Source organism: Numida meleagris, chromosome 2 (genome assembly GCF_002078875.1).
Source record: "Numida meleagris isolate 19003 breed g44 Domestic line chromosome 2, NumMel1.0, whole genome shotgun sequence".
NCBI lineage: Eukaryota > Metazoa > Chordata > Aves > Galliformes > Numididae > Numida > Numida meleagris.
Genome location: NC_034410.1, coordinates 95,848,273 through 95,876,073, shown reverse-complemented (window position 1 = coordinate 95,876,073; position 27,801 = coordinate 95,848,273). Strand labels below are relative to the sequence as shown.

General features: G+C 44.0%; 1 protein-coding gene across 7 annotated transcripts in view; it reads right to left on the bottom strand.

The window, feature by feature from the left end:
* MPPE1 (metallophosphoesterase 1) overlaps positions 268-27,801 on the bottom strand; it is a 27,949-nt gene continuing 415 nt past the window's right edge. The window contains exons 1-11 of one of the 7 annotated variants that reach the window (XM_021388702.1): positions 19,962-20,101; positions 14,642-16,733; positions 8,547-8,931; positions 7,659-7,767; positions 7,229-7,332; positions 5,890-5,970; positions 4,279-4,387; positions 3,405-3,476; positions 3,174-3,296; positions 2,141-2,281; positions 268-747 (exon numbers count right to left, since the gene is read on the bottom strand). In XM_021388702.1, the coding sequence (XP_021244377.1) occupies positions 565-747; positions 2,141-2,281; positions 3,174-3,296; positions 3,405-3,476; positions 4,279-4,387; positions 5,890-5,970; positions 7,229-7,332; positions 7,659-7,767; positions 8,547-8,821 (1,197 nt within the window). In that variant the 5' untranslated portion in view covers positions 8,822-8,931; positions 14,642-16,733; positions 19,962-20,101 and the 3' untranslated portion in view covers positions 268-564. Of the gene's footprint in view, positions 748-2,140; positions 2,282-3,173; positions 3,297-3,404; positions 3,477-4,278; positions 4,388-5,889; positions 5,971-7,228; positions 7,333-7,658; positions 7,768-8,546; positions 8,932-10,319; positions 10,392-14,641; positions 16,734-19,961; positions 20,102-20,374; positions 20,705-27,801 lie in introns of those variants that run through there. The other 6 variants (XM_021388701.1, XM_021388705.1, XM_021388707.1 and 3 more) reach the window with 6 other exon arrangements.

The window sequence follows — 27,801 nt, the reverse complement described above, 5'->3', positions numbered from 1 at the left end:
CTGGTAGACGCTAAATTGCGGTCATCCAATAGTTCAGCGTGAACAGGAACGGGGAGGTTTCTTGTCCCTCGTGTAGGACATCCTAAAGAGGTTATGGAAATCTGCATCTCTCAGTGCCGATGTATCTTGCTTCTGCCTGACCCTACCAAACAGATGTATGACATTAGAAGGGCCACGCAGCAATAAAACGGAGAAACGTTTCCAGTTTGCAGCACTGAGCCTCCAGCAGGGCGAGACACTAGTGCAGACAAGTGATGAGGCGATAGATTTACATAATGTACAGTTACACTTTTAATATACATATTTGATACAAAAATTATAGCAGGAAAAGGACTCATTTGATTGTAGAATACAGTATTTTTGTACAGCATGAAACGTTCATTTCGGTTAATTATTTATCCTGTAGTAGTCATATCAGCTGTATAGGACTTCTATGGTATGTGTAAATGCAACCTGCCTTCAGACTAGCAATCAAATTAGGTCATTTGCTGGCATGAATATAGTCTGATGTTTGACTGTTCTCAGCTTTGGTATTTCAGTGACTGAATGCAGATGTCTGGCTCTTCATGCTGCTTTATGCTTACTGATTAAACGCTGAGCAAAATAAAACGGTGGAGTGAGAAGCTGAAAATGAGCTAGCACCAGGATGACGAGCAGGGCTCCTGCTGCCCAGTATATAGCGAAGACTCTGCTCTCACGTGGAAGGAAGCATTTGTGGAGGGAGAAGTCGGTTGGTGTTATGCTGCCCTGGAAAAGAAAGGCAGACAGTGTCACTGCGCTCTTACAGTGGGTCCCACAGCAGCTCCCAAGTTCTGCATTGGGTGCGGAGGGTTGGGGCCAGCTCCCTAGTACCTGTGCCTTCTCCAGGGGGCTGAAGAGTCCATACTGGCAGTGCTGGGCACTAACTGGAGCAGCCAACAGGCCAGCATTAGCCCAGGCGCCAATCTGCCTCCTTCTCATCTAGAGTAACCAGGGAGCTGGGCTCCTCCTCAGCTCGGCCTTCAGGAGAAGCCCAACTCCAGCTGCGGGGAAGCAACCTGGAGGCAGCCTTCCTGGGCTCAAGTTAGACTTGGTGAATGTGCCCCTTCCTCACCCTGGGCCCTCCTCCCACCCAGTACACGTTGCAAAACACATGTTGGCTAATGCAAATTGCCCGCACGAGCTTCAGCGACAGATAACTTCATTGGGTTTTGGCTTGACCTCTAATTCAAGTTTACAGCAGCCTGAGGCTGAGCTAAATCCCTAGCGAGGAGGATGCTGCTTGACCTGGCCAGCCTCTCGTTTTGTCTGGCGCGTGCAGAGAGTGTACGTAGTTTGAAGGCAGCTACTCTCAGGAATATGGAATAAACGCAACTAATTTTCAGCAAGAAATATTAACGCTTGCGTAAAATGAATTGCAAAGGTTGGGGTTATCTGTGTATTAAGCGGCCTAAACTCAACAGCAGAAAAATACCTTCAGGATTTCCCCCGCCCCCTCCCCGAGTCACAGGCTACTCCGTAAATAGAGTGCAGGTTTTGCTTCTTACTCCACATTTCTCAGAGTTCTGTTTTCCTTTTGAACTGGGGGATGCGTTGATTTACCTCTGAGGATAAACTGAGCACTGGAACTGCCCGCACGAGCATAACCAACGCTGCGTGAAACATAAACAGGCCGCAAAGAGGCGGCCAAGGGGCACGCGACCCACGCTTTCCCTGGGTGAAGCGGTCCATGCCCGAGGCTGAAAGCCACCACCACCATCACCACGTGGAAGCCTGGGGTGGCGACGGTCTCATTCAGAGTGGGTAAATCAGCCGAGCAGAGTGAGTCTTTCTACTGCTCGGTGCACAAGGCTGATTCCTTTTACAAGTCGACAGTTTACAACGCGCCCTCTTCATGAGCAAATGTCAGACGCTTGTACCCATATAGCGATTAGACCTTGAACAGCATTGCTTTGTACCACACAGAACGTGGCTCCCACAGATGTACTTTATAAAGTGGATGCAGTGTACTGAGTGGGTCGGGTGGGTAGGCAATTTTTTTTTTTTAATTTTTTGTTTTTACAGGTAGAATCAGTTTTAAACTAATAGCTGACTGCCATGTTGATTTATTTATGAAAGTTATCTGACAGAAATAAAAAAAAATAATAATTAAAAAACTTACCATGATGAAACTAGGGTTGTTTCTATTCCTCCAACTGAATGATGGGACGCTGATCTCCGGGACCCCCCCCGCGTGCAGCACCCGGCAGGCGCTGTGCGTGTGCCCGCTGAGGATCAGGCGGGGACGGAACCACCACAGCAGCTGCAGTGCGCAATGGGAAAGCACAGCAGTAAGCCGTCACTACAAGGAAACTGCACGCATGGTCCGTTTTTTCTTCTGACAGAATGAAAATGTGGCAATTCTAATCATCTTATGGAGTGTTTTGGATCAACTTCTGTTTTCCATTAGGCTTATGCTGATAGTGCAATATCATAGACTCACAGAATCACAGGGGTTGGAAGGGGCCTCTAGAGATCGAGTCTGACCCCCTGCTAAAGCGGGTTCCCTACAATAGGCTGAGAGGAAAGCATCCGTGCAGGTCTTGAGTATCTCCAGAGAAGGAGACTCCCATTTAGCCCAAAATAATGCTTTTTCTGTCCACACAGATCAGAAAAACAAAGCTAGCAGCATGCTGTCAGCATTGCAGATAGAAATGTCATTTTAACATAGCAATGGAGTGTTCTTGTCTAAGGGAGAACCCTGTACTGCCCATCTTAGTGAAGATGTTTATGCAGCAGGAGATAAATACCACTACAGCTTCGGGGCATACGGCAACTTTACAGTTGCAGTTACTCTGCAGCTGAAGCAGCACTGCAAAAGCAGCACTGTCAAACAGGGGCTTTCTGCTAGGTTTGCCAATACAAGCCACATTATATAAACTACACTAGAGATGACAGTGGCACAACACGCTTAAGAGCACCTGCACTTACCACGTGCAGAATCAAGGCTCAGATCACACTGACCCTCAAGGGACAATCTGCAGCTCTATACCCAGCAGCCTCTGAAAGGCTGCAGTAAGCAGGAGCTGCTGGGGGCAGCTCATTTCAGCGAACATTTCTCCTTCCCAGAATGTTAGAGCCAGTAGGTAGCCACGGACCCAGGCCACTCTCCAACCCGGCCACCCACCGATACTCAAGCTGCCGATATAGAAAACCTTTTGTGATGCTTCCTGAGACAGCACATCATACTTCTCTTTAAATGGGATGGTCTTCTCCTCTGGAGGGGCAGCATCTTCTCCACTGCACTCTGCATCACTTTTCCGATAGAGAGGGTAATGCTGGGTGAAATGCAAAGCGAGGATGAGTCGACAATGACACAGCCTTTCTAGAAAGGTCATAAATACCCGAAGCACGTCTGTACGCTGCCTCACCCGTCCCCAGCTCACCTGTAGAAGGATTGGTTGTGAAGCTGGAGGCTTTTCTGCATCGCTGCACCTCATCTTGGGATGGTTCAGTTCCTGTGAATAACATCAATCCATACATATTGTCCTCACCTCTGTGTACCAAAGAGGCGGGGAAGGGACTTGCACAACAGCTAGTTTGAGGTACTGGGTTTTTCAGTTGTTTTGTTTCCTTTCTTGAGAAAAGCAGTATCAGCTCAGAGTGCAGCATTTAAATACCGCACCACCTTTTAGGAGACTGCTGTGCGTGCCAGGGGGAAGCTCTGATTTCCCATTCTGTACATGGCATGAATAGAGCTGCACTCTTCCTGAAGGTGAAAAGCAACCGCAGCCTCCCACTGCACCAGGAGGGCACAAGAGATTGAAGGCAGCCTGAGATGCAGCAGTTAGGGTCAGGCAGTTTTTCCACTGGGAGATGGTTTCAGACTGCCCACCAATGCAGCACGTGATGCCGCCCACCTGGCACTGTCACCTATGGGAGGGGGAAGAGGGACGAAGCAAGAAGAAACTGGATTTGATGAAATAATACCAGTGAAACCAGGCTAACCAGGCAGGACCAGAGCAGAATTAGAAAACTCCAATAGGATATAGAGCAGAACAGTAAGCAAAAATAGAAGTGCATGGCTTATTCGATCAGAAGGCAGCTTCTGTTAGCTGGCAGCAACAGCAAGGAAGTGAGCACCATTACCAGGCAAAGATGACAAATGAGGAGAGCTCTGCTAACACGTTACAGTAGGAACCGGGAGCGGGTTTTTTCAGACAAAAGCCTTCGTTACACTTTGACTGCTGCTGCAGCATCAACATTTCCAGTGCAGCAGGCAGGCTGCTGGCTGCCACCACCACTTCAGCAAGCCCTTACCTGCTGGGAGCAGTTCAGTCTGTGAGAAAGCGCCACGAGCTTTGCCTCCACAGTGCGGCACAGGCTGCAGCCATCGCCCTCCATGGCCACGCTGTTCACGAGGACAAAGCTGGAAAACATCACACCGTGGGCCGAGAGGGAGAGGCGGTGAGGACAGGAAGGCATTTGCTGTTCAAGCACACGAGAATAAGCCTTGTTGGATAAAATGCAAGGGTTCCAAAATGGGACACAGCTGAGCAAAACTGCAGCTTCTGAAGCCACATGCTGCAAATCCTTTCCAAGTATCCATCCTGTAGCCATCAGCCTACCTGGTAGGCTGCTTTCTAATCAGTTGTTAATTAGGTTGCACCTTATACTGGCTGCTGTGTTTTATGTTTACTCCCTGTCTTAATTGCTGTAATACTGAAACGGTATTTGAGTGAAATGTTACAAGTCGACTAAACTGAATTCTAAGAGAAAGGAGAACTTTGCTTCTCTCCCTGCACACGTTTCAGGCAACAGAGACGTGGTTTTGGGTATTCCATTTCTTTAGAACGACTGAAAAGCCCCACCGCTCTGTATCTGGCTGCCTGCCTCCACCACGCAGTCTGGCAGAAAACAGGACTCAGTTCATAGGAGAGCAGACATACAGCCTGCCAGTGGAAGCCAGAATTCTGCTGTGCTGTTGTATGAAAGGCGACACAGAGATGTTCCTGAACTGATCTAAACCTGCTGGAGTACATACCTGTAGGACCCTACATCTGCATGATAAGCAACAGCATTACAATGGGCATTCATGAAGCTCACAGATCTTCCAGGGGAAAAAAAAAACGTCAGTGCTAGACCTGTTTGGTATTATTTTAAACATCTGCTTAATTAATTAACCGGGGGGACCTCCTTGTTTCTGGATCTTACATTCCCATGAGTGACTGTAACCTCGTAACATGCTGCCGAATGCAGAGCAGCAGTGGCTCTTCCCTTCCTGCAGCACCTCAGCTTTAAAGACAAATGCTTTGCCACACTCCCACTGCTGCTGTCTCTCACCGGACTCCTGCACGGTACGTAACAGCAACCAAAGGGCACGCACCTGACAGCTGTAGGGAGAGACACAGCACCGGGATCGAGCTCTGTGCTCAGGGCCTCAGCCCAAACAGCGTCTGCATGACCCCACCCTGTGGGGAACCTGTGGCCAAGCACCTGCCCTGTTCCCAAATTCCTCAAACAAGGACTGAAGAAGTTATTAACATTAATGAAACTCTTAGCTTGCAAGCACGAGGGTTGGTTGCGTTTCTTTCCTGACTCCTATTCTGCTCTGTTTGCAGCCATGGGTCATTACCAGCTGCGAGGAAGTACAAATGCAAACCTAAGAATGTCATTCCGACTCCTCAGTACTTTTCCATTTGAAAGAAAATTGACCAAGCATAGAGCGAAAGCTTCCCTCCAGATCTAAGTATGTTTGTACAAACTGTGTCACGCTGAACATAATGCAAGCTAGGTACGAAGTAGAAATAATAATCGGATTTAAGTGGAGCGTTCCCCTACTATTTCATTAGGGATTCACTTCCAGTTCTCATTCTCCTACCCCACTGACAGTTGGGTGGAACGTTAATATATGTATTTTTATATACTCACTTTGTTCCTTTTCGAGTTATTAGCTTTCCTGAAGTAAAGTTGAAGACTTTTTCAAATCGATGTACCTTGTAAGTGGTCATTCTGCATCACAGAACAAAAATACAACCGAGGTAAGACACTGGCATTCTATATAAATAATAGTATATAATAATAATAACATAATCAAAAATAATCTGACAGCTGCTTTGCAGTTTTTAGGCCATTCCCACAGCTTGCTGCTGTGTTACTAAGAGCACACATTCAGCAAATACAGGACGCCCGGACACTGACAGTGCTGTGTCCTGTCCCAGTCACAGACATCCCACAGGAGCACAGGACAAAAGAAGATGGGAAAGGGAATATGGTTAGGCCAAGCACTTTGTGGACCACGAAGCCCAACACAAGGAAAAGAAACTTCAAGACTTCTCTGCCAACGCAAAAAAGTGAGCCCTGAACAACTTTGCATATGCTCTAAGAAGCACAAAAGTAGCCTGAAAGAAAGGACCTGGGAGTCCTGGTGGACAGCAGGTTGGTCATGAGCCAGCAGTGTGCCCTGGTGGCCAAGAAGACCAATGGGATCCTGGGGTGCATTAACAAGAGCGTGGCCAGCAGGTGGAAGGAGGTGTTCCTCCCCCTCTGCTCTGCCCTGCTGAGGCCACATCTGGAGCACTGCGTCCAATTCTGGGCTCCCCAGTTCAAGAAAGACAGAACTTCTAGACAGAGTCCAGCAGAGGGCTGCAAAGATGATTGGGAGCCTGGACTATCTTCCCTATGAGGAAAGGCTGAGAGACCCAGGGCTGCTCAGCGTGGAAAACTGAAGACTGAGAGGGGATCTTATCAATGCTTATAAACATCCATAGGGCAGGAGACAAGTGGATGGGGCCGGGCTCATTTCAGTGGTGCCCAGTGACAGGACAAGGGGCAATGGGCACAAAACCGAATGCAGGAAGTTCCATCGAAGCATGAGGAAAAACTTCTTCACTGTGAGGGTGACGGAGCAAACAGCTGCCCAGAGAGGTCGTGGAGCCTCCTTCTCTGGAGGTACTCAAGACCCACCTGGACACCTTCCTGTGCGCCCTGCTGTAGGGAGCCTGTGTTAGCAGGAGATTAGGCTTGGTGATATCCAGAGATCTCTTCCAACCCCTATGATTCTATAAAACCTGTTCTAAAATGTATTCCTATGGTTCGTTGTGTGAAGTAGGTGAATACTTGTTAAGATCTTGCTCTAAATGACAATCCCATCTCTTCTGGTTGTGATCAAAAATATTCTATACGAACACAAAAAGTCACCAAGACACAAAGCCAGTTTCTGCATGCATGCTGACATTTCATTCTTATCCCTTGCACCAAAAGGACTTACTCATAATGAAACCCGATGTCATGATTTCCAGCGATAACCACCAGCTCAGTAGTAACCGGATACTTAAACATTTTCTGAAATCTCCTGACATCATCTGCCCATGCCTGCGTGAAGAAAATGAAGAAATTAATGCTGTTCCACAACACAGGAAGGATGGGAAGAACTACTAGTGTACAATATAGAAGCACACGCTCAGTAAAATGCTCACATTTCCTATGTTCTTAATGAGGTGCAAAGTGCCAAGATACTACTAAAAATGAAGGAGAATCACAACATATCAACTCATATCTAAAACACTACAAACTTCTATGACTGGGACAACTGTAGTAACGCAAAACAAAGCCTCGCATACCTAGTCTGCTTTCTTCTGCCATTCATTTCCTTCAAGAAATCCTCAGTTTTTGAAACAAGAGAGCTGATCATGTCATACCTGAGGTGAGTCCCATTTTCCTTCATCAAAGACATCTCCCAGAATAAAAACAATATCTGGCTGCAGTAACCACAAAGCCGTTTGGAAAGATCTCTCCATTTGCCATTCCCTAGAGGGAAAATATGCACCCAGTCATCACTGCGTAGCTTCTAAATCCCCCACTTAGGATACATGAGCACAGCCTGCCGGGAATGGGAAGATGGCTCTTACACACTGAGAATGCTGCCACGAAATTCGTATTAAATACTCAGAAATTGAGTTTAAGTGCAGTAGGGGCCTCCTACCTGGTGTGGGTAATTCCACAGCAATACGATCAGAATGAAATCATGCAAAAAGGAATGTCAGGTCGGTTTATTGCTACTGCAATTCCATTAAACAGCTATTTATTAGAATAGTAAATTACTGAATGAGTTTTACTGCGCTATTATTTCTTCAGCGGAAGTTTATAAGGTTCATATCATGATAGAATCAGCACTTTTTCAGTATATTTTCTTTTTGTGCAGTAGTCATACGACTGGGTTTCCTTTGGGTTTAGATATGACTTTGCCACCCATCCTGCAGTTAAAGGGATTTAATGTTGGGGCATCCAAGTTCTCGGGCACCATTTTTAAGGCCCTCTCAAAAACAACGACACATTGGAAAAGATGACCTGACCCGTATGAAGTGCTCTGCTACCTACACCCACACACGACCTGAACACCAAGGCCTGCACCGTTCTATTCCTTAACCTTTCAGCACTGGTTTATAGTCCAGATGCAGACATGCAGCCAGAGGTGTGCGCGTCCTTCTTACGACTACCACAACATTGGTTTTAAACACCCAGCCCAGTAATTACTATTAAAAACTCTAAAGACAGGATAGAGATTATGCCAAAAATTAAATTACTACCTTCGCAGTTTATCCAGCCAATGTCCTTTGATTTCACCAAGCAGGTGAGTATCAGCTAAAATCATGGCTTTCAGGACTGAAGCTGAAGTCTCTTCGTTACCTGTGTGAGCTCCACCTTTCACATCCGGCCATCGGCATTGAAAAATTACCACATAATAAATAAAAAATTCACAAAATATTAGGACAGAGCTGACAAAGCACACGAGTTTCAGGAGGAAACAGATCCTCTTCTTCAAAGGAAGGTTCTTCACAGTGGTCAAGCTGGGACTCAGCATTGCAGTAGCAGCACAGGAGTCTTTCCCAGTGGCTAAGTTCTACTCTCCGAGGTGAGGACAGTAGGGTTTGGTCAGAGGTCCAAGAGGGGCTTCATACCAGCTTAAAATCCCTGTGGAGAAAATGCAAAATTAAATATTCAAAAGCCAGCAATCCCTCTGAAAAGCTGCCATGGAAGGCCAACAGTGTTCATTTCTCATCGGTGTGAATCTTTGGGGTAGTAATTATAGATGCATATACATACACACACAATCACAGAATTGTCTAGGATAGAAAACACCAGCAGAATCATCAAGTCCAACCATCAGCCAATATATACACACACACACAAGCAATTTACTATCCCCAAAACAAGTGAAATGTGGGAAAATGAGTCTTTCTAAGTTGGTAAATCGACTGTTTCCTGACTTCTTCCACCCTGGATAGCTTGTAACCCAAACAAGGAACATACTCCCTCTAAAACTATCATTTTATTTTATGCCATTTTGAAGGCTAATGCAAACAAACATCTTCACTCCGATAACCCACAACTGTAACAGGGCTCAAGGATCATTTCACTTGTTTACAGGCATTTAAGAGAAACTCAATGCTTCTGGCTTAAGGAGGAGACACACGCACTTTCATAGTTCTGCTTCTCAAGTCTACAGATACATCTCTCGTGTGTCAATGTATACCAGAAAAGAGCATCCCAAGAGAGAGGGCAGGGAGAGCCGCCTTACTTCCAAGGACAATCACCCAGGCCCCAAGAAAACTTCCCAGAGCTCCAGCCTGCATCAGACAGACCCACTTTGTAAAAGCCAACAGCTTACATAGCAGCAGGGACTCCGGGAAGCTATCAAGGTGTTACTCACACCCTCAGCGACAAACTTTTACAGAAACCCACACAAATTCTTGTCACCACCCCCTTATTCTGCTTACTACAACAGCAAAATTGGTAGTGGTAAGAAGGATGGGGCTGTGAGCAACCTGATCTAGAGGGAGGTGTCCCTGCCTATAGCAGGGGGTTGGAACAAGGTGATCTTCAAGGTCCCTTCCAACCCAAACCATTCTATGATTCTATGAAATCTAAAACAGATATTGTTTTTTTTTCCCCAACCAAAACCTCCATCTGATAACAGACACTGATTTTAAACATATTGACACTACATAGTACTTGTTCAAGACAAAGATCCATTAATATTTATCACGTAACACTTCCAGTATACATTATTTTACATTAGCGTGGCTAATTCATAATGGTGTGTAATCCAGTTCTATCTAAACTTGTTTTACATGACGAAGCTACTGGCCAGACATCTCACTTTCACAACACAGAGGAACCACAGATAAAGGCTGGTTAACTTCATGCAAATCTCATCTGCATTTCAGCTAGCAATACAAAAACCAGTGAGATCTTGTTTGTGCATCTCGCAGCAAGGCAGGATTACAGCAAAAGCATCTGTCCAACAGATACAGCAAGCACAAAAGCAGGTAAACTCATCCTGAACGAACCGTACCTACCCTGTAATTTGGAAGTAGACTTTGGTAGTCCTGAACAGCCTCCTCTCCCAGGAGAAACAAACAGTACTGAGTTGAACAGAAAATGCCAGTAAGCTGCTATACTTGCATTAGGCATGTAAAAAAATAAAATAAAAACCAAAAAAACACATGACTCTCCTTATCCACAGCCCACACAAAGCTTAACACTAATACAACCTGTCACTTTGCTACTGATGCCAGTGTGTTCTCTAGCAGATTTTTGTGTTATTTTTCACACATCCAAGCTCTTCAGAAGCTGTCCAAACAGCTAAGGAGCAGCAGCAAAAAGCCAGTGGTAGAGATGACTGAACAAAAGAAACCAGCAGTTCCCAGTGTGTGCACATGCTTGCTGTCCTGCCCTTCTGCTGCTGCAGCCTGTTAGCATTCTGGTAGCCGCGCGGGTGGGGAAGATGACCGAGGTCTCCCATCTGCACCCTGTGTTTCCAGCAGGAGAAAAGAAGACAGAAAGAAATCAAAATCTGCGAGGCAGAACGAGCTGAAGGACAGCTCCTGCAACAGGAACGCCCATCCACGTTGCCCGTGTCACTCTCTCCTCCCTCGCCCCGCAAGCCGGCAGCAAGCTGCCCTCTCTCTCACGGGTGACGGATGGAAGGGGCCAACGCAGCGCTGCCGCACCACAGGCGTGCTGCAAGATGGAGCTGTGCCTCAACTCCTCCTCCTCCTCGCGAGGCCGGTCATTAAGGCCGGGACAAAACACGCGCCGTCACCGGGGCTTACGGGTCTAAGCCGTGAGAACAGACCGAGGGATTTCTCACTGTTGCTCGCTCAAAATAGACGGCAGTGGCCAATGCAATAATGGTTTTAACAGTTTTTTGGTGTTTTTTTTTTTTTTTTTTTTGAGTTCGTCGTGAAGGTGAGATCAGCGTTTTTCCCACGCTCATTATTTCCAGTTGTTAGGGCAACGAGCACACTGTCTAATGGAGAACTGTGACCTCCGCTGCCTGGCAAACAGCGAAGCCCTGCCTACCAGCCCATCCACACCCGCAACGTACGCGTGCCTTACGCAGGGGAGGAATCACCCTGAGCTCTGCCTCACCTCCCTGTTTTGAGAACAGTTCTGCACAGCACTTAAAAATCATCATGTGCTTAAAGACAGCTGCTATTTCATTCATCACCGGAGTTCAAACACGATGGAAGCATGGTCTTGAATCACAGACCTATGGGAAGAAATGCTCGAGTGACCGATGTGCGAGAAGTTTGATGCTTCTCTTCCGTGGCAGTGACGTTCGTTTTGCTTACTAACAAGTATCAGACCAACCTCTGCACTTAAAACACTCCATCATGCATACCACTATTCCTGTTTTCAGCTGTCCAGCTTACTGGCCGCACAAACTCCTCTTTCCCTTCTATCAAACAAGAGCTCCTGATAAGTTAAATACATACACATATAAAGCCAATCCGTAGAATTGGCAGTCTTTACATGGTTTTTATATACATACATGGTTTCACTTTTTTTTTATGGTTTACATATATATATGTATGTATGTATGTTTTGTTCACAGGAAACGATATATTGGGAAATTCTTCAAGCTGAAATAGGAAGATTTGATTCTCCCCAAAGACACCCACAACCACGACTGCGATTGGTGCATTTCACGAGTGTGAAAGAGAGCTCTGAAAACTCGGCTGAAGTTATGCAGACCACAGTTTATTTAAAAAAACCAGACGTACAAAATCAAACGCATAAAATACAAAAATACTTCAGAACAGCTTCCTCCACTGAGTCGATATTATTGAATTCATAATAGCATCAGAACGTGGCACTACGTGTCAAATTTGCAGTATAAAAGGAAAGTAGAAAACCTACTGGCCACTAGATTAATGAGCAGTTACAGATGTGCTGCAAAAGGAAGTCCATACACGACGCTTATTTGTTTCAAACACTTCTCATACTGATTATTCAGTTTCACGGATTCCTGTACAGCACGCTTTAGATCTTCTATCTCTTCGAAAAACTCCTAGAAAAACCCAAAAAATAGTCACCTCAGTTTCTTTGAAAGCTGTTCTCCATAAGAGCTGGTCAGCATTTCTGTTGTCCCCAAGTTCAGACGCTTTCTGTTTTTATTCAGATATGACCAAGTTCTGCAAACACGGTACACGGGCACTAAAACCATCTGTCATCATTTTAAAACTTTGCACTGAGAGGGAATGCAAGCACAGTTTAAGTTACTTCAGAGCCTTAAAGAGAGATTGGTAACGGGAAAGACACAAGAGACACGGGAGAAGGCAGAAAAAAAAGTCGGTTTGTCAGAAAGCCAGGAAATGGCAATCCAAAAATGACAAGGGAATAACGCCACAAACTCATCTGTGCAAAAATACAGCAACACAAGAACAGCGCACACAAACAACGCAAGTGCAAAAGACAGTTGAAATAAAAATGGAGAGAACTGAAACAGAAAGGTTTCCATGAGACCTGAAACAGCAGCCATGCAAAGTCATGCAAAAGCCAGCCAGCAGTAGAGAGCACACCACTAACGTGGAAGAAACTAAAGGAGTACCATTATAGAAAAGGGAAAATAAGCAAAAAGTGATATAAGGAGAGCAAACTATGGACAACAACGTCAGCATTTGAACAAGGCAGTGCTGAAGAACTGAAGGTGGAAAAACAGATGCAACATTTAGAGACGGAAACCACGAATTTGATTATAAACTGCTAGGGCCAGTTTAGAACCTTCAGTACAGCTACATGGTGTTAAAGAACATTCTGTTTCAGATCTATTATTGATGACTGCACTAGGAGTGGACAAGATTTACAATGCACTAAGATAGACCATAAAATGGATAACACCATCCCACAGATCCAACTTGATCAGATAAAAGCAATTTGCAAGAAAGCAGGGAAGGAAAAAGAGCAATATGTGAGGCTGCATGAAGGGTAGAGAGAGGCCAGTAAGAAAGCTCTAACAACTGGTCCTGGTCAGCATCAGCCTACAGGGATTCACTTCCTCAGACTGAGCCTTCTGTAGTTATGCTGCGTAACTTCAGCACTTCTATCTGTACCTCACTCAATTAGATCAGTTCAGCTTCACAGAAATAAACTTCAGTTATTACAATACTAATGAACTACAGCTTAGGCAAAACTATTTCTTGTCCAGCTTCTACAGCTCAAGCCTGTTGAGCAGCTCAGATGCTTTGTAAGCAAAGTCAGAAGGTGTTGGAAAATGCAAGGACCGTAAGCAGGATATAAGCAATCAGAACTTCATCTCACCAAATCTGGAAAGTCCTGTCTATCAAAGTAACACTGTTATCTACTTATGTTTGGCATCTTCTCCTGCTTATTCTTCTGACTTCTTTTTAGAAGGTAAAGCTCCATACACCTTAAGTAAGTACAGTGACTTAAAAACTACCTAAAAATTGATCCGTAACTTCAGATCAGTATTTTCTTCTTCCGAAAGATTAAACTTTTAGCTATGAGCTGCCCCTGACTCCCAAGCAAGGGGGATCTAGAACTTATCCTTGCCTCAGTGCTCTGCACATTTCGCATCTAACGAATTAGCACCAGGTTTTATTGCTACCTCTGTAATGAAAGGGAGCATAACAGTATTTGCTGTGCGAGAGGGGACTGCAAGGTAAAACATGCTCAAAAAAAAAAAAAACCAAACTACTTTTAGAGCAATTAAAGCATGCGTTATGCTGAAAATAAAATCTTGGACCAGTAATATTAAACGGAATCCTCTATATCTAAGTAGGATCTCTCCATCTTCCCACATCAATTCAAGAATTATCAACCTTTCACTCTTTCTCCTTCAACACCTGCAGAGACAATCCCTTCATAGGATTCAAGGCAAATCCTTCGAGACCCTCCTAGAGCTCAGAGTTCTGCCACAGGCACAATTTCAATCTTTAAGTTCATGAGAAAATAGTCTTCCTCTCACTGAAATCATGAACCAGCAGAATTGATAATTCAGAAAAATGTTTTCATCACGCGTGCCACTGTCTGCTGGAAGGAATTAAGACAGTTACCAGCACTTGTAATTTTGATCTTGTAACAACAGAAGACAAAGAATCTCTCATGGAGGGAATTAAATTGTCGAGCCATCAAAAAAAAAAAAAAGCATCTACAAGAAAATTCAGAATTTTAAGGTAAAAAAAAATCATAATTATTCTTTTTTCCTTAGCTAAGCAGCATTGCAGGATATCAGTATTTCAAGGAGTCATCCGTTTCTTTCTCAGAATGTCATACACTGATTTTGTTTAATGTATTTCGCTTGATAAAAGCCTAGACAGAAAAGTTATTCTTCAAAAAAATCACCTGTTCTTAAATTTGTCCTATCACAAATTACCTTGTCTAATCCAGCTAATTCCTTCCTTAGTGCTCTCTTTTCTGCTGACAACTTTTCGTTCTCTTTCTTCAGCTTTTTAATCTCCTTTAGCAACAGCTCTGTATTCAAATAACAAAACACAGACTTCAGCCGTTAGTCAGCCTCCCCCTCACACGAATCAGACTGCAGCTAAAGAGCTGCCTGCATTTCATATTAGAGCATTATGCTTCAGCTTTTATAAGTTATCTTTTTCTTGCAATAACTTATTCTTAAGAATTGGCCCAGATCGTTCCCAGCTGCTAGAAAAGGTGTCAGAGTCTGCAAATTGGGCATTTTTGCACCAATTCTTAGAATGTGGGGATTTTTCCTTTAAAAAGGAAGTTGCAAAACAGCTGCGTTGCAGCTTCATTACCACTTACCAGAGCATCACATCAGCTGTTGCTGACAGATCACTTCCTGAAAAGTTATACCTACATTACATGATCTCTTCAACTTTCTCTTTTAAACGATGCTTTGAAGAGGAACAGGCTTGTACCTTATCTTCTAGCTTTAGATTTGCAAGAAAGACGTGCACAAACCAATATTTTACGGATTGTTCGCACATTTTATGGCTAAAAACAGTTTCTCTTCTGGATCACTATCTGAAAGCCAACGAATGTAGTTACTTAGTTTTGTACAAATAGTTTACTGGAATAAATAATAAATGCTACTGACTGCAGCCATGCACTCATGCCCATGATTATAATGCAGAATTGGATTCACAGATGCAATACGAAAAAGGCAGCTCATGATCAGTGTAACAGTTTTTCCAAAACGAAAACCATTTTAGATGCTGCAGTGTAAGAAATAACCTGGCGAGTGCCTTTGGATCAGAAATGAAACGCGTCCCCTCTGGTGGCCATAGTGGAAGGAACATCATCAGAATGAACTATACCGTTACCTAAATATTTACTGCAACAGGATTCCTTCTTTTTAGACGTGTCTCTGTGAGACACTATTTCTCCCTCTAGGGTTCGACTTCTTTTCCCAGAAACAGCATTACTTTTCCACAAAACCTTATTACGTTCCAATTTCTCAATTCTTTGCCTCTGCTCTCGAAGATTATGCTCTAGCTCATGAATTTTCATCTGTCAAGAAACCAAAATTGATTTTAAATTGCGTAGCAGAAACATAGCTCAACTGAGTACAAATGGAAACGTATCCTGAATGCCTTCAATAGCTCAATTAAAGGTATTTTCATCTAGAAGTGTCTGAAAGAGGAAGAAAAATGCAGCAACTGAAGATTCATACATCTCAGAAGTGTTTTGAAGAAATCTGTAACTGAGCACACAGCCAACAAAGCAGAATTGGTCACGCACAAAGATACTAAACTTTTCCCCACAATACGCTCACGGCAGCAATTCCCAGCTTTTAAGAAAAGCAGATGTAATCCAGTCATAACAGATATTCAAAATGCAAAGAAAGCACATGTTCACAAACTCCTAGAAGAAAATTTATTATACTGGCCGGCCATAATGCTACTAAATGGCTGAAGAGGCAAAACCCACTTGAAGCAGCTTCTTGGGCCACTCCCAACCACACAACCCAACCTTTGCTTCCGTTACGCTACTCTCATTGTACAGCAAGCCAGCAGATCTTGCTGTCTGAAAAATACTTGCCTTTTTTGGTTAGCTTGCTGCTGGGTTCCTGAAATAAATCAGCTCACAACACATACAGAAAATTATCACAGCTGATGGCAAGAGAGAGAAAATGAATATACAGTTGGTAGGAGGGGCAGACAGATGAGTAAAGAAACAAGCAAGGAAAGAGGAGAGCAAGTTACAGACATACCAGTGACACGGTTCACCTTCAAACTGCATGTGAAGACTAATTCCCATTACCCCAATGGTATGGGAAACAGGAGCAAAAATGAGTACAAGAAGAAAAACACTGTCCCATTTTGCAAACCTAAGAATGATTTTTCAGTCTACCAAAAAGCTTATGTTTGCCTATTTGATACCACCTCCTACTAATTCTACTTACAGTAAGGTTTGTAATTGTTTCATTTTGTTCCTGGATTGTTTTGATTTCCTTAACATACCGTTTCCGTAGATTATTATACATCTGTAGTAGTCTAAAACAGAAGAAATATGTAAGTTGCAATATAATATGAATGCCAACAAAACATGCTTTATCACAGAAGTACCACAGATGTCACAAAGTAATCCTCTGGGCTGTAGTTTTACTGTAGACTTGTAATGGAGATATTAAGATTGCTATGAATGAAGTTTGATCAGCAACACAGAAAGAGAAAGCGCTGGAAGAAATTGCAAGGTGAGAGATAAAAGAATAGCCTGCATCAATGACAAAGAACCACTATCACTCAGGCCAAGGACCCAGTGTTTCTCTCCAGCCCAGACAGCCACACAGCACAACCAACCAGCTGAGGGAACACCCAGGACACGAGGGTGGCAGCAAGTTTGCAGCATGTCACATCTATCATTTGTCACCCTGTGTGTTAGTTTCACCTGAGAAAGAATTGTTTTCTTCAGAGCATCTGGTATGATGCTATGTTTCGGTTCCAGGAGAAAAACAATGCTGATAATACGCCCATGTTCAGTGTTGTACAGAGCTAAGGCGACTCACAGTGAAGGACCCAAGGAGCTGGGAGGGAACAGACTAGGACAGCTGACTTAAACTGGCCAAAGGGATACTCCATGCCATACGACATCATGCAGGAAGAGTTATGAAGTGGCTGGGTGCTCTTCTGGCTCTCCTCTGCTGCTCAGGGGGCTAGCTGAGCATCAGTCAGGGAGGTGGTAAGCAATTGCTTGTACATCACCTGTTATATATATATATATGTATGTATGTGAAAGTAGTCATAATTATTTTCCTTTTCTCTATCTTAGTAAATAGTTTTTATTTCAACCCATGAGTCCTACTTTTTTTTTTTCCCTGATTCTCTCCCCCATCCCACTGGGAAGGACAGGGAGCAAGCGACTGACTGTGTGGTGCTGAGCCACCTGCTGGGTTAAATCATAACTAGCAAAACAGGAATAGCAGAAGACCACTCCTAAACGATCTAAGAAAAGTTTGGCTCTTGGCACCCATCGAGAACCCAAGAGACACAATGAGAACTCAAAATGCAGCATCCCCACCTCTCCGTGTTGCTCCCAAGCAATCCTGGCCAGATCACTTAGAATCACAGAATTGCTCAGGTTGGAAAGGACCTTCAAGATCATCAAGTCCAACCGCAACCTAACCATGCTACCCTAACAACCCACTGCTAAATCATGTCCCCGAGCGCCACATCCAAACGGTTTCTAAACACATTCAAGGATGGTGACTCAACCACCTCCCTGGGGAGCCTGTTCCAGTGCTTAACAACCCTTTCTGTAAATAAGTTGTTCCTGAAAACGCTTGAACACGCACATCTCTTTGCTTCTGAATATGACCGAGTGAAATCTATCACACAGTGAGTGCAAGTGGGCAAAAATCTGTAAAACCCATGTTAAATTAACAGATTTGATCAATTAATATTACATTTCCCTTTGATATTGTCTTGCATTGAGATCTGCTGCACTAATTTCCCACAGAATTCCATAGTGTTCAGTGTACAAACACCAGATTCATGAAGCAACTGATTAATATCAACAGATACTTTTCTATTTTATTAAGAATTAGGATAAGAGCTGGCATTCATACTATGTTATGACAGCACCACAAACAGGATGAGGGATACTAGCACAGAATAGCTTTGTAAATAGCATACAAACAGATGATACAAGTGAAGGTAGTTATAGATGCACAACCTAATACAACACAGGGCCAGCACTGGTCTCTAAGAATAATTCAAGTATCTTCAATCTAAGCATCTAATTAGGAACACAATTCAAGCCCAGAGCTAGACACCCAGCCACCCTACATAGTTGCCAGAGTCTGGTATGCTGTAACATAATTATGAATCCCCAGCAGCAGGGGCTGCTTCTATCCACAACAGATGTACAGACAAGAATGAATTCCTGTAAATGGACAAAAGCCTTTGAAAGAATGGAGCAGCCTACTTCAAAACCAAGTTAGACAGAGCTAGACCAACATTTTATGTAACAGTGCCTAATTGCTAGGATGTCTCAGTATGCATTTTCTTAAAATGCAATTCTACCTTTTGCACCAAAAAAGCAGTTTAAAGATTTATTTTTAACATTAACTGGCAAACTGCAGTCAACAGTGGCTCACTTCTCAAGTCAATTAGGACTGAAATATAGAACCACTCATGATGTGACTCATTTTGAAAAAACTATTAGCCTATACATTTTATAAACATATAAAAACGAGCCATTTAAAATGAGTTACGGAAGCTCTCTCAGAAAAGGAAATTATATAATTGTAGGTAATTAAAAATCGACTGAAAAAGTCACACGTGCTGTATAGGTGCGCATAAGTAAAACATACAGATGTACACACATGAAGGAGCTTCTTAATTTCATTTTTCTCAATGAAAGATCTGTCAAATAAACATTCTTTCTTCAGCATCATTTTCAAGTTTAATCTAAGATACAGTATTTTTTTTTTTTCAATTTTACATAATTTTCCGTTCCGTTTCAGAGGCTGAAAGCAGCTTTCACTGGAGTTAACAAAAACTCAGCTGACTCAGCCACGCAGAACACATTTTATCCTATAGAGAAGCGTATGTTTAATTTGCTGAAGAACCAGTTTCCAAAAACTCACCTGGCACTTTCACCCTCTAGATTAAGATTCTTGCTGTATCCACCCTTACGCTGTAAGTGTGTGTCTGTTTGAATCTGAACACTTAATCAAAATAAACACAACAGCTTAACAACATTAGATTTTACAATTTTAATTGGCTCATATGAAGCAACAAAAAAAGTTTAAATTCCTTTTAAGTTTGATTTTACAACAGAAGCTTCTAGGCAGGATCATGAAAACACCAAACTTGAACTTGAAAATTGTGCAAAAATGTTTAAGTAAATCCTGGCAGGACACTTCTCAAAGCACTACATCTACAGTTTCTCAGGTCCTCGGGGTAACAGCTTCCGAATGTTTTAAATGATGCAACCGAACTCCCTCACCACTGTCTGATGGCAAAACCCTCTCTAACTCTTCATGGTTTGGCACAGATGGCACAGGGCTGTTACTTAGTGATATCTACAACAGTGGCAACTTCGTCCAAGTTGCCCCAGCTATTCTTTACCTGCCTCCAGCATCCTGCCATCAACATCATCCTGACCATAGGAAGGATAGATAAGACTTGGTGCGTCTAGGGGATAATGATGGACAAGTCCCGAAACGCTACACTTCTTTTGACACAAAAAGCGATATCAATTGGACAGCTCATTCTTACTCTCTGTTGGTGACATAACCACGCGCTAACCGCTGCTGCCGCCCTTCTTCCTGAATCTGAGCCAAATCCTTTTCCAGCTCCTTATTTTTTGTTTGTAGCTTTTTCAGCTTCTTGAGTAATTGCTCATTTTCGGCACCGAGCTGAAAGGCGAGAGAACCAAAAAGGAGAAACGGTGCAACATTTTCAGATAACGTATTAACGGAAAGGATAACGTTTCGGATTACAATTCTCTCCTGCAGGTTTTGCCGCGTCCATCGCGATTCTCCTGCGCGCACAGCCACGCCAACCACCTCACCCACCACCCGAACACAACACCGGCCTCCGTGCCCGCAGGGCATGGAGTCCAACCGACATTATCATCCCACGCTCGGTCAGCGGAAGGCCCCGAGGCGAAGAGCCCCGGCCCGACTCACTTGCAGGCAGCTGCGCACCGAAGGCAGCGCCATGGCGGCCCGCGGCCGTGCCCAGCCCGCTGCCGGCCGTGCCCCCGTCCTCCTCACGCTGAGGCGCAGGCGCGGCGGCTCCCGCCCTGTTGCCGAGGGAGCCCGCCCCTGCCAAAGCAGCTCCGCACCGCAGGGCGCGCAGGAACACGTCCAGCCGGGTGTGGGATGCCTCCAGAGAAGGAGACTCCACAGCCTCTCTGGGCAGCCTGCTCCAGAGCTCTGCCACCCGCACTGTAAAGTTCTTCCCTGTGTTCTTATGGAACTTCCTGTGTTGCAGTTGCTACCCGTTGTTGCTTGTCACTGAAAAAAAAAAAAAAAAAGAGTCCACTCCCATCGACTTAACTCCCGCACTACAGATACTTACAAACAGCAATGAGATCCCCATCTTTGTCATACTCCCGCTGGTCTCCTTCTGGGAGATCTCTGTCTTTTTTAAACTGGGGAGCCCAGAATTGGACACGGGGCTCCAGATGTGGCCTTATCAGGGCAGAGCAGAGGGGGAGGATCACATCCCTTGGCCTGCTGGCCATGCTCTTGTTAATGCACCCTAGGAATCCATTGGCCTGCTTGGCCACAAGGGCACACCACTGGCTCATGGCCAACCTGCTGTCCACCAGGACTCCCAGGTCCTTCTCTGCTGAGCTCCTCTCTACAGAGGGGCACTCTGGATCTCCCATCCCCACCACTGCCCTGGGTCAGTCCATCCCTGGCTTGGCCAACTCCTCACTCTTGGCCTTGGGGTCAGACACAAGGAGGCCTCAGTACATGAGATCCACACATGAGCTGTGGGGCAGGGAGCAATCCCAGAACGCATGGGATGGAACGGCGTGCCCATTCTCAGTTGCCAGGCCGCTCTGTGAGGATTCCTGCACTGGTTCCACAATTCCAGGAGTAGCTGAACTACTTCACTAGTTTGTCAGGCCCCTGACAAATCATCTTGTCCCAAAGGCACCTGGCAACAAAACTGATACTCTAATCAGCAACTAACATTGATTAACTAACAACTGAGCCACTGAGTACTAGGAAATTATAAGCCATTGGCAAAAAAAAAAAAAAAAGCAGGAGGTGTAAAATAGATCAGAAGCCAGCAACGTGACTGTGCTGCAGAAAAGGCAAACCACATATTCAGATGGAGTAGCAACATGCCAAGAGGTGATCACTCAGCTCAGTTTTATCAGACACAAACAAGATCTCAGGTAAGGTCCTGAGTAGTTTAGAAAACCAAAATAAAAATGGCATGAAGCAGAAAATACAGCACATCAGGAAGGACTGAAATAACTGCGTGCTCAAGAAAACAGACTGCCAAGAATCATTTTAATTCTCTTTCTATGTTTGGTCAGTGTAATGGATGGTAATAACGGTTTCCTATGTCCTCTGCAAGAAGAATGAGCAGAAATAAAGTTGCTTTCCAGCAGAGAATATTTCAGTTGAATAACATGGAAAATTTCCTTAATATCAGAGCAGAAAAAAAGACGTATATTCTCCTTTGCTAGAAGTTTTTAACCAACAGATCAGAGAAGCCACCTACTTGGCATGCCTTGGGATGCAGGTATAGCTAATACACACAGCATATCAGCATGCAAGTATACAAAAAGATCATTTTAAAGACTCTTCTAGCCCAAATTTCATAAATTCTATGTCAGTAACTTTCATTAGTAAATGTAGAAGAGAATATACATCTACTGTTCTGGTGTTGTGAAAACTGTCTTTAAAATGACTGCTCCAAAAATCATGTCAAAGGGAAGCCACAGGATAAGGCAGTGTGGTAGAGAACAATTAACAGTGAAAACAAACATATCCAATATACCAGTACCTCACTGTGGGCAGAATGAGTGAGATAACTATTTTTTTTCCACACTACTACACTAAACAAAAAGAGGAGGAAGCACAGATGGATTAATCCAGGTCTTCCACAGAAATCTGAAGGGCAGCACTGGGCGAAAACAATCTAGGTAAGTCAAAAGTAGCAAACAAAACAAGCCCACAGTATGTCTTGGGTCATCCTCAGACGTGACATTTGCAGACCCTTTTTCTGTAGCCCTTCCACAAACACAGTAACTAGTCCTGGGCACAATACTGATCTCCTGCCAATCCACGAGTAGACAACAATGCAACATCTATGCACACTTTTTAAGATCCAAATATGTTCAGAACTCAAAAATATTATCAATGGACATCACCATTCTACAAGACTGGAAACCAACACAAAGAAAAGTTGGGAAACAAGTGAAGAGACCTATAAGGAAGCCAGAACTCCTGATTTTTGACCTAGAAACTGAGCTACACAGCCTCCTTCTGCCCTGCTCTTCCACAGCTGGTGTGGGAATCGAAGACAGGTAGAGGAAGATGACAATAGCCACATTTCTGAACTATGAAACTAGACCTGCAAAGAGTCCATGGAAGATTCAAATTTTAATCAAATAAGCTTTGATTCAAATGACAAATAAAAAAAATACTTGTATTTTCAAACACTTGGAAAAGCCTACATCTGAAGCTTTTGTAGGTTTTATCATGCACATGACAATCAAACATTTTCAAAAGTGGTACTTGATTTTGGGTGGCTCCACTTAAGAATAAGCATCCATTCTTCCAAACTAACGATGCTCGGTTAATTTACCCAAATAACCCAAAGCTGCGTAGCACAAGATATCAGATATTAAAGCATCCAAAAATCAAAAGATAATGTTAGCCTGCATGGATATACAAACCACAGTTCATACAAACAATACATAAACTTCTGTGCTTAATTAGGAAACACATTCATTTTCCAGAGAGATTAACAACACGTGATTTTTTACAAACTTGTCTGTGTCAGTGAACGTATGAAGCGCCATTAAAAATACTTACTTTTCACTGCAATTAGTTACAGCAGAAGCATTTCCCTGTGAAACTCTTCAGGCAGTTTGTTGAACACGTTCTTTTTACCTTGCATTTTTGTTTCTAACAGTTTTGTACGCACAGAGACACATTTCATGCTGGCACACGCAAATGAAAATGTCATTGATTCCACTGGTGTTGAGCCTGCTACTTATTGCCAAGCAGCAGGAATGTGACCCATAGCGCTTTTTGCAGCTACATGTGCACCAAAATCATTGATTGAATTTGTCAGAAAATCTCTGAGCGCAGGATTACTTGATGCAACTCCATAATAACTGCAGGCGTAGCCTTTTTTTCCACATAGATTAAAGGGCAGCGTATGTCATTTTGACCCTCAGCAAGACCTACTATCCTCAGGAGATTTTCCAGGAATTAAATTCTCCTGTGAAAATCTACATGCCTTTGTAAAAAACACACAAAAATTTCATCTGCTTCAAATGAATCCCTCTTTCATCCACCAGCTGCAACAAAGATGGCTCCTGAGTCCCTTTCGGTGTGGAAGACTGCAACACTTGCACATTCTTTCTAGACATTACATGATTTGACCCAACCAGCCCTGTCAATCTCACAGACAAATGCCAGCTGAAAAATCCTGGAGCAATCTTGAACCAAATGGGCAGCATGGGGGTGGGGAAGGGCCTCCATCTTAGTTTGAGCTTTGATCTGAAAGCAATAATCCAGTTTGTATTGAGGACACTTCCTTAAATAGGAAGCAACCTGGCTATGCTGAGCCTTGGCATAGCTACGGAAGAGAACTAACTATAAAGTTCAGAATTCAGATCCAAAGACACATAATATTTCCTGTATAGCAAGCACAAAGACCTGATTGGATTTGAATTGGAGCCAGTTTCAAAATTCTAGACAACACTGAAGGACACCATTTTACTATAATCTGTCAGATCTTGAAGCCAAAAATCTTGATTTCCACATTATCAAACTCCCAGAACAGAGTTGAAGGTCAAATTCCACTTGAGACTAATTTTTTTTTGATAATTTGTAGCAGGAGAGAGAATGCGGAGGGCACTCTGTGAGCAGCGACCTCGGTGCCTCCTAGACGCAGAGAAGAAATGCGGTCAGGGTATGACTCTGAGCAACAGAAAGGAAACACGGCAAACAATTAACACACCACTGAGAGCAGCGCAGACCAGAGTCACTAATGAGCATTACGTGAAACACTGCCAGTGCTGGAAATTTCTTTTTGTTTCTGATGGAGCAGAACAAGCACGTGCATGGCTCTTCATGGGAATCCAGCAAGAAATGGGAACATCTTACAATGTACCTTCCCTTCTTGTACACACAAAAGGCAAAAGAAAAAGTTGGGCCAAGCATCCTCTTTATCAACTATAAAATCTGCTCACTGCAACACAATAAATACACTAAAACTACTGCCACACTGCAGTACTTTGCCCAGTTGAAAGTTTGTCATCAGGGTTACCTCTTACAGACAGACTGTCAGCCTCAAACTTCATTCTTGGTGGGGTACTGAGAAAAGCTCCACAGAAAGGAGCTAGGAACAGTAAACAGCAATTTTATGTGACTAATCCAATATAATCCTATGCTGCGTAAAAAGACCACCTGTATGGAATCACACTGAAGTGCTTTAATCACAGTGCAGCAAGCCACTGGCTGTCATGCCAAGGAAATGCTCTTTCACACCATCAGGCTAATAATTCTAAAGGATTACTTCCTTCCATCCCCCCGCCCCCCCCTGGTTTTTATTAAAGCTGTTAGTCACTTGCTCTCTCATTTAATTTCCTATTAAGAGATCATCCATCAAACCTGCGAAGCGACAATTACTTGTATCTGAAGACATCTGCAGCTTCCACAGTGCTGGTAGCTGTAAGAGGTCACTCATTCTCTTTAAAAACTACAACAAATTGTATCGCATCAGTGCAGAGTGCAATTACTGTCAAAGAAGAGAATGGCAAACTGTTGGCTGAGGCGTAATTAAACCAATTTCAGCTGCAGCAGCTTCCCTTCCCAGTGACCCTACTTTCAGTACTGCAGACGGAGCTGGCTACGAACAGGATCTGGGCGGCACAGACAGCAGAGAAATGCTGCACAACAGTTTAGAAAAGGAAATGAAGGAGAACACCACCTCCAGCTAGCGAACACTTAACTCACAAGGGCTTCACAGCCTCTGAGAAAAGGAAATCAAAGACTGCATGCACTCCATGCTCTGTTTTGCAACACATTTTCTCCTCCACTGAGCACTCTTGGGCTCAGGGAAGGAAGCCTGACCTCTGCAAGACCAGGTCAGGCTCAGAACTCAGACCGATAAAGTGCCCAGGAAACACCGGTATTTCAAGTACACCTAGGATTAGTCTACTGCAAATCAATGGGATGAAAAACACTGCATGTGTGTGGATTACAAAAGGCGTGTGAGAGGAACTGGCTGGCACTAAGGGTTATGAAAGATCAGAGGTTACGAAAGACCTTGGCAGCCGTGAAAGGTGAGCCCAGAGCCTGAGCCAGCAGGCAGAGAACAACTGCAGCGTGCCCCAAACCACGTGGTTGTGTGAGAGCAACCGGCAGCTCACAGCAGCAAGCTCCTACTGCTTGCAGGTCTGGGCTAAGGAAAGCCTGAAAAAACTTCAGAACAGCAGTAATAAAACAGCCATCAGTGAATAGGAGCCCTCTTTACAGGGCTTACAGGCAACTATATTTTTTTGCAATGTATTTTGAAAGGTCTTAAAATACTAGCTGCAGTCAATGATTTCCTAAGTACTCTTCTTGGCTGTTTAGTTCTCTTTTCCAGTGTTTCACCACTGAGATAAATTTGCAAAATCTTAGGGTTCATTCAGTTGTTATTTTAGCCTTTGAAACTCAGCCTTCTGTGATCCTTTTGCTAATATTCTTCCACCAGAAGGAAAAGAAAGTTGTGGAAATTCTACCGAGCCAGATGGAATCGCTCATCTTCCAAATACCACTCAAATCTCACTTAAGAGAGGACTTACTCCTGCTTGCACAATACCGGGGGGAGCACATTCCCATCTTTGCAACAGTATTCCACCGCACCAGAGATTTCCTACCATCACCTCCACTGAGGTTATTTCTGCATCCCACCTACTATCCTATCACTCACACTATACTGTTTGTAAAACACAAGCTCCAGAGATGTTTCAGGCAGCAGCCAAACCACAGCAAGCCTCCAAATGCTGCAGCAGTTCTGAGACGTGAGTGGAAGCTACCAAAGTTCAGGCTGGTTTTATGACAGCTCACTGGTATGCTCGCTTACCATCCCAGCACAGCTCTCCCAGCAAGGTCCCGACATCACCTCAAGCTGTGCCAATTAAATTTTGCCACGTCCTTAGAAAACTGACAATATCATACCAGGGATAATAAGTGTTGTTATTACGCACTTCTCTTAATGCAAATACAGGCACCACTAAAGCATTTTTGTTCTAGCCAGACTAATATAGATTCCAAAAGGCCACTGAAAATGAAACCTTCGACCGCAGAGCAGGTGTTGAATGACAACCAATTTCATATGCTCAATGTATTAAACACCCATTTCAAAAAGCTAAGCCAACAGTTCCTTTTTTGCTCCATCCCCAGGCTCTCTTTTGTTCAATTCCACATTAAGCGTGCATCACAGTAAGTCACTTGGAAAAGCCTCACCGGGGCTGAGGCAAGTAGAAGTTCCAAACGCTCACTTGGTACTGTAAATACTAAAGATAGGTTACCCTACTGCATATGTACGCATCCATCACAGGCCATCTTTCTCTATAAGGAGGATTTAGAATTGCCCAGCCACCTGCACTGGCCCCGACTCCTCTGGCTGACACACACCGCATGCTGGCCTGGGCTTCCTGCAGGAAGCTCTTCATTCTCCTTACCCTTGAGAAATCCAAACTGATGTACAATACAGCTAACTGCAAACCCAGGCAGCAATGTATTTGTTGCCATGCTCATTCTCAAATGCTAACAAAAAATTGATATTAAAAAGCTGTTGCACTGCCTTCCTGTTCCTCCCGGTGCCATTTCTTTCACACATAGCCTAAGCATGACAGACAACACCATAACACGTGGCCCCAGTGAGAGCCTTCTTTCGGAGCACACACAGCTCTGGCAGCCAGCCCCCCATTTTCCAGGGCCTACCCTTTGTCTCTGCAAGTTTTATCATAGATTCATAAAATCACAGAATCATTAAGGTTGGAAAACACCCCTAAGATCATTTAGTTCAACTGTCAGCCTACCACCATCATGCCCACTAACCCATGCCCCTCAGTGCCACATCCACATGTTTCTTGAACACCTTCAGGGATGGTGGCTCCAACACCTCCTTAGGCAGCCTGTGCCAGTGCCTCACCACTCTTTCTGAGTAGAAATTTTTCCTAATATCCAACCTGAACCTCCCCTGGCACAGCTTGAGGCCATTCATTACCTTTTGTTCTCTTGCTAGTTACCCAGAAGATGCTGAACCCCACCTCACTACAACCTCTTGTCGAGTCATTGTAAGAGGGTGATAAGATCTCCCCTGAGCCTCCTTTTCTCCAGACTGAATAATCTCAGTTCCC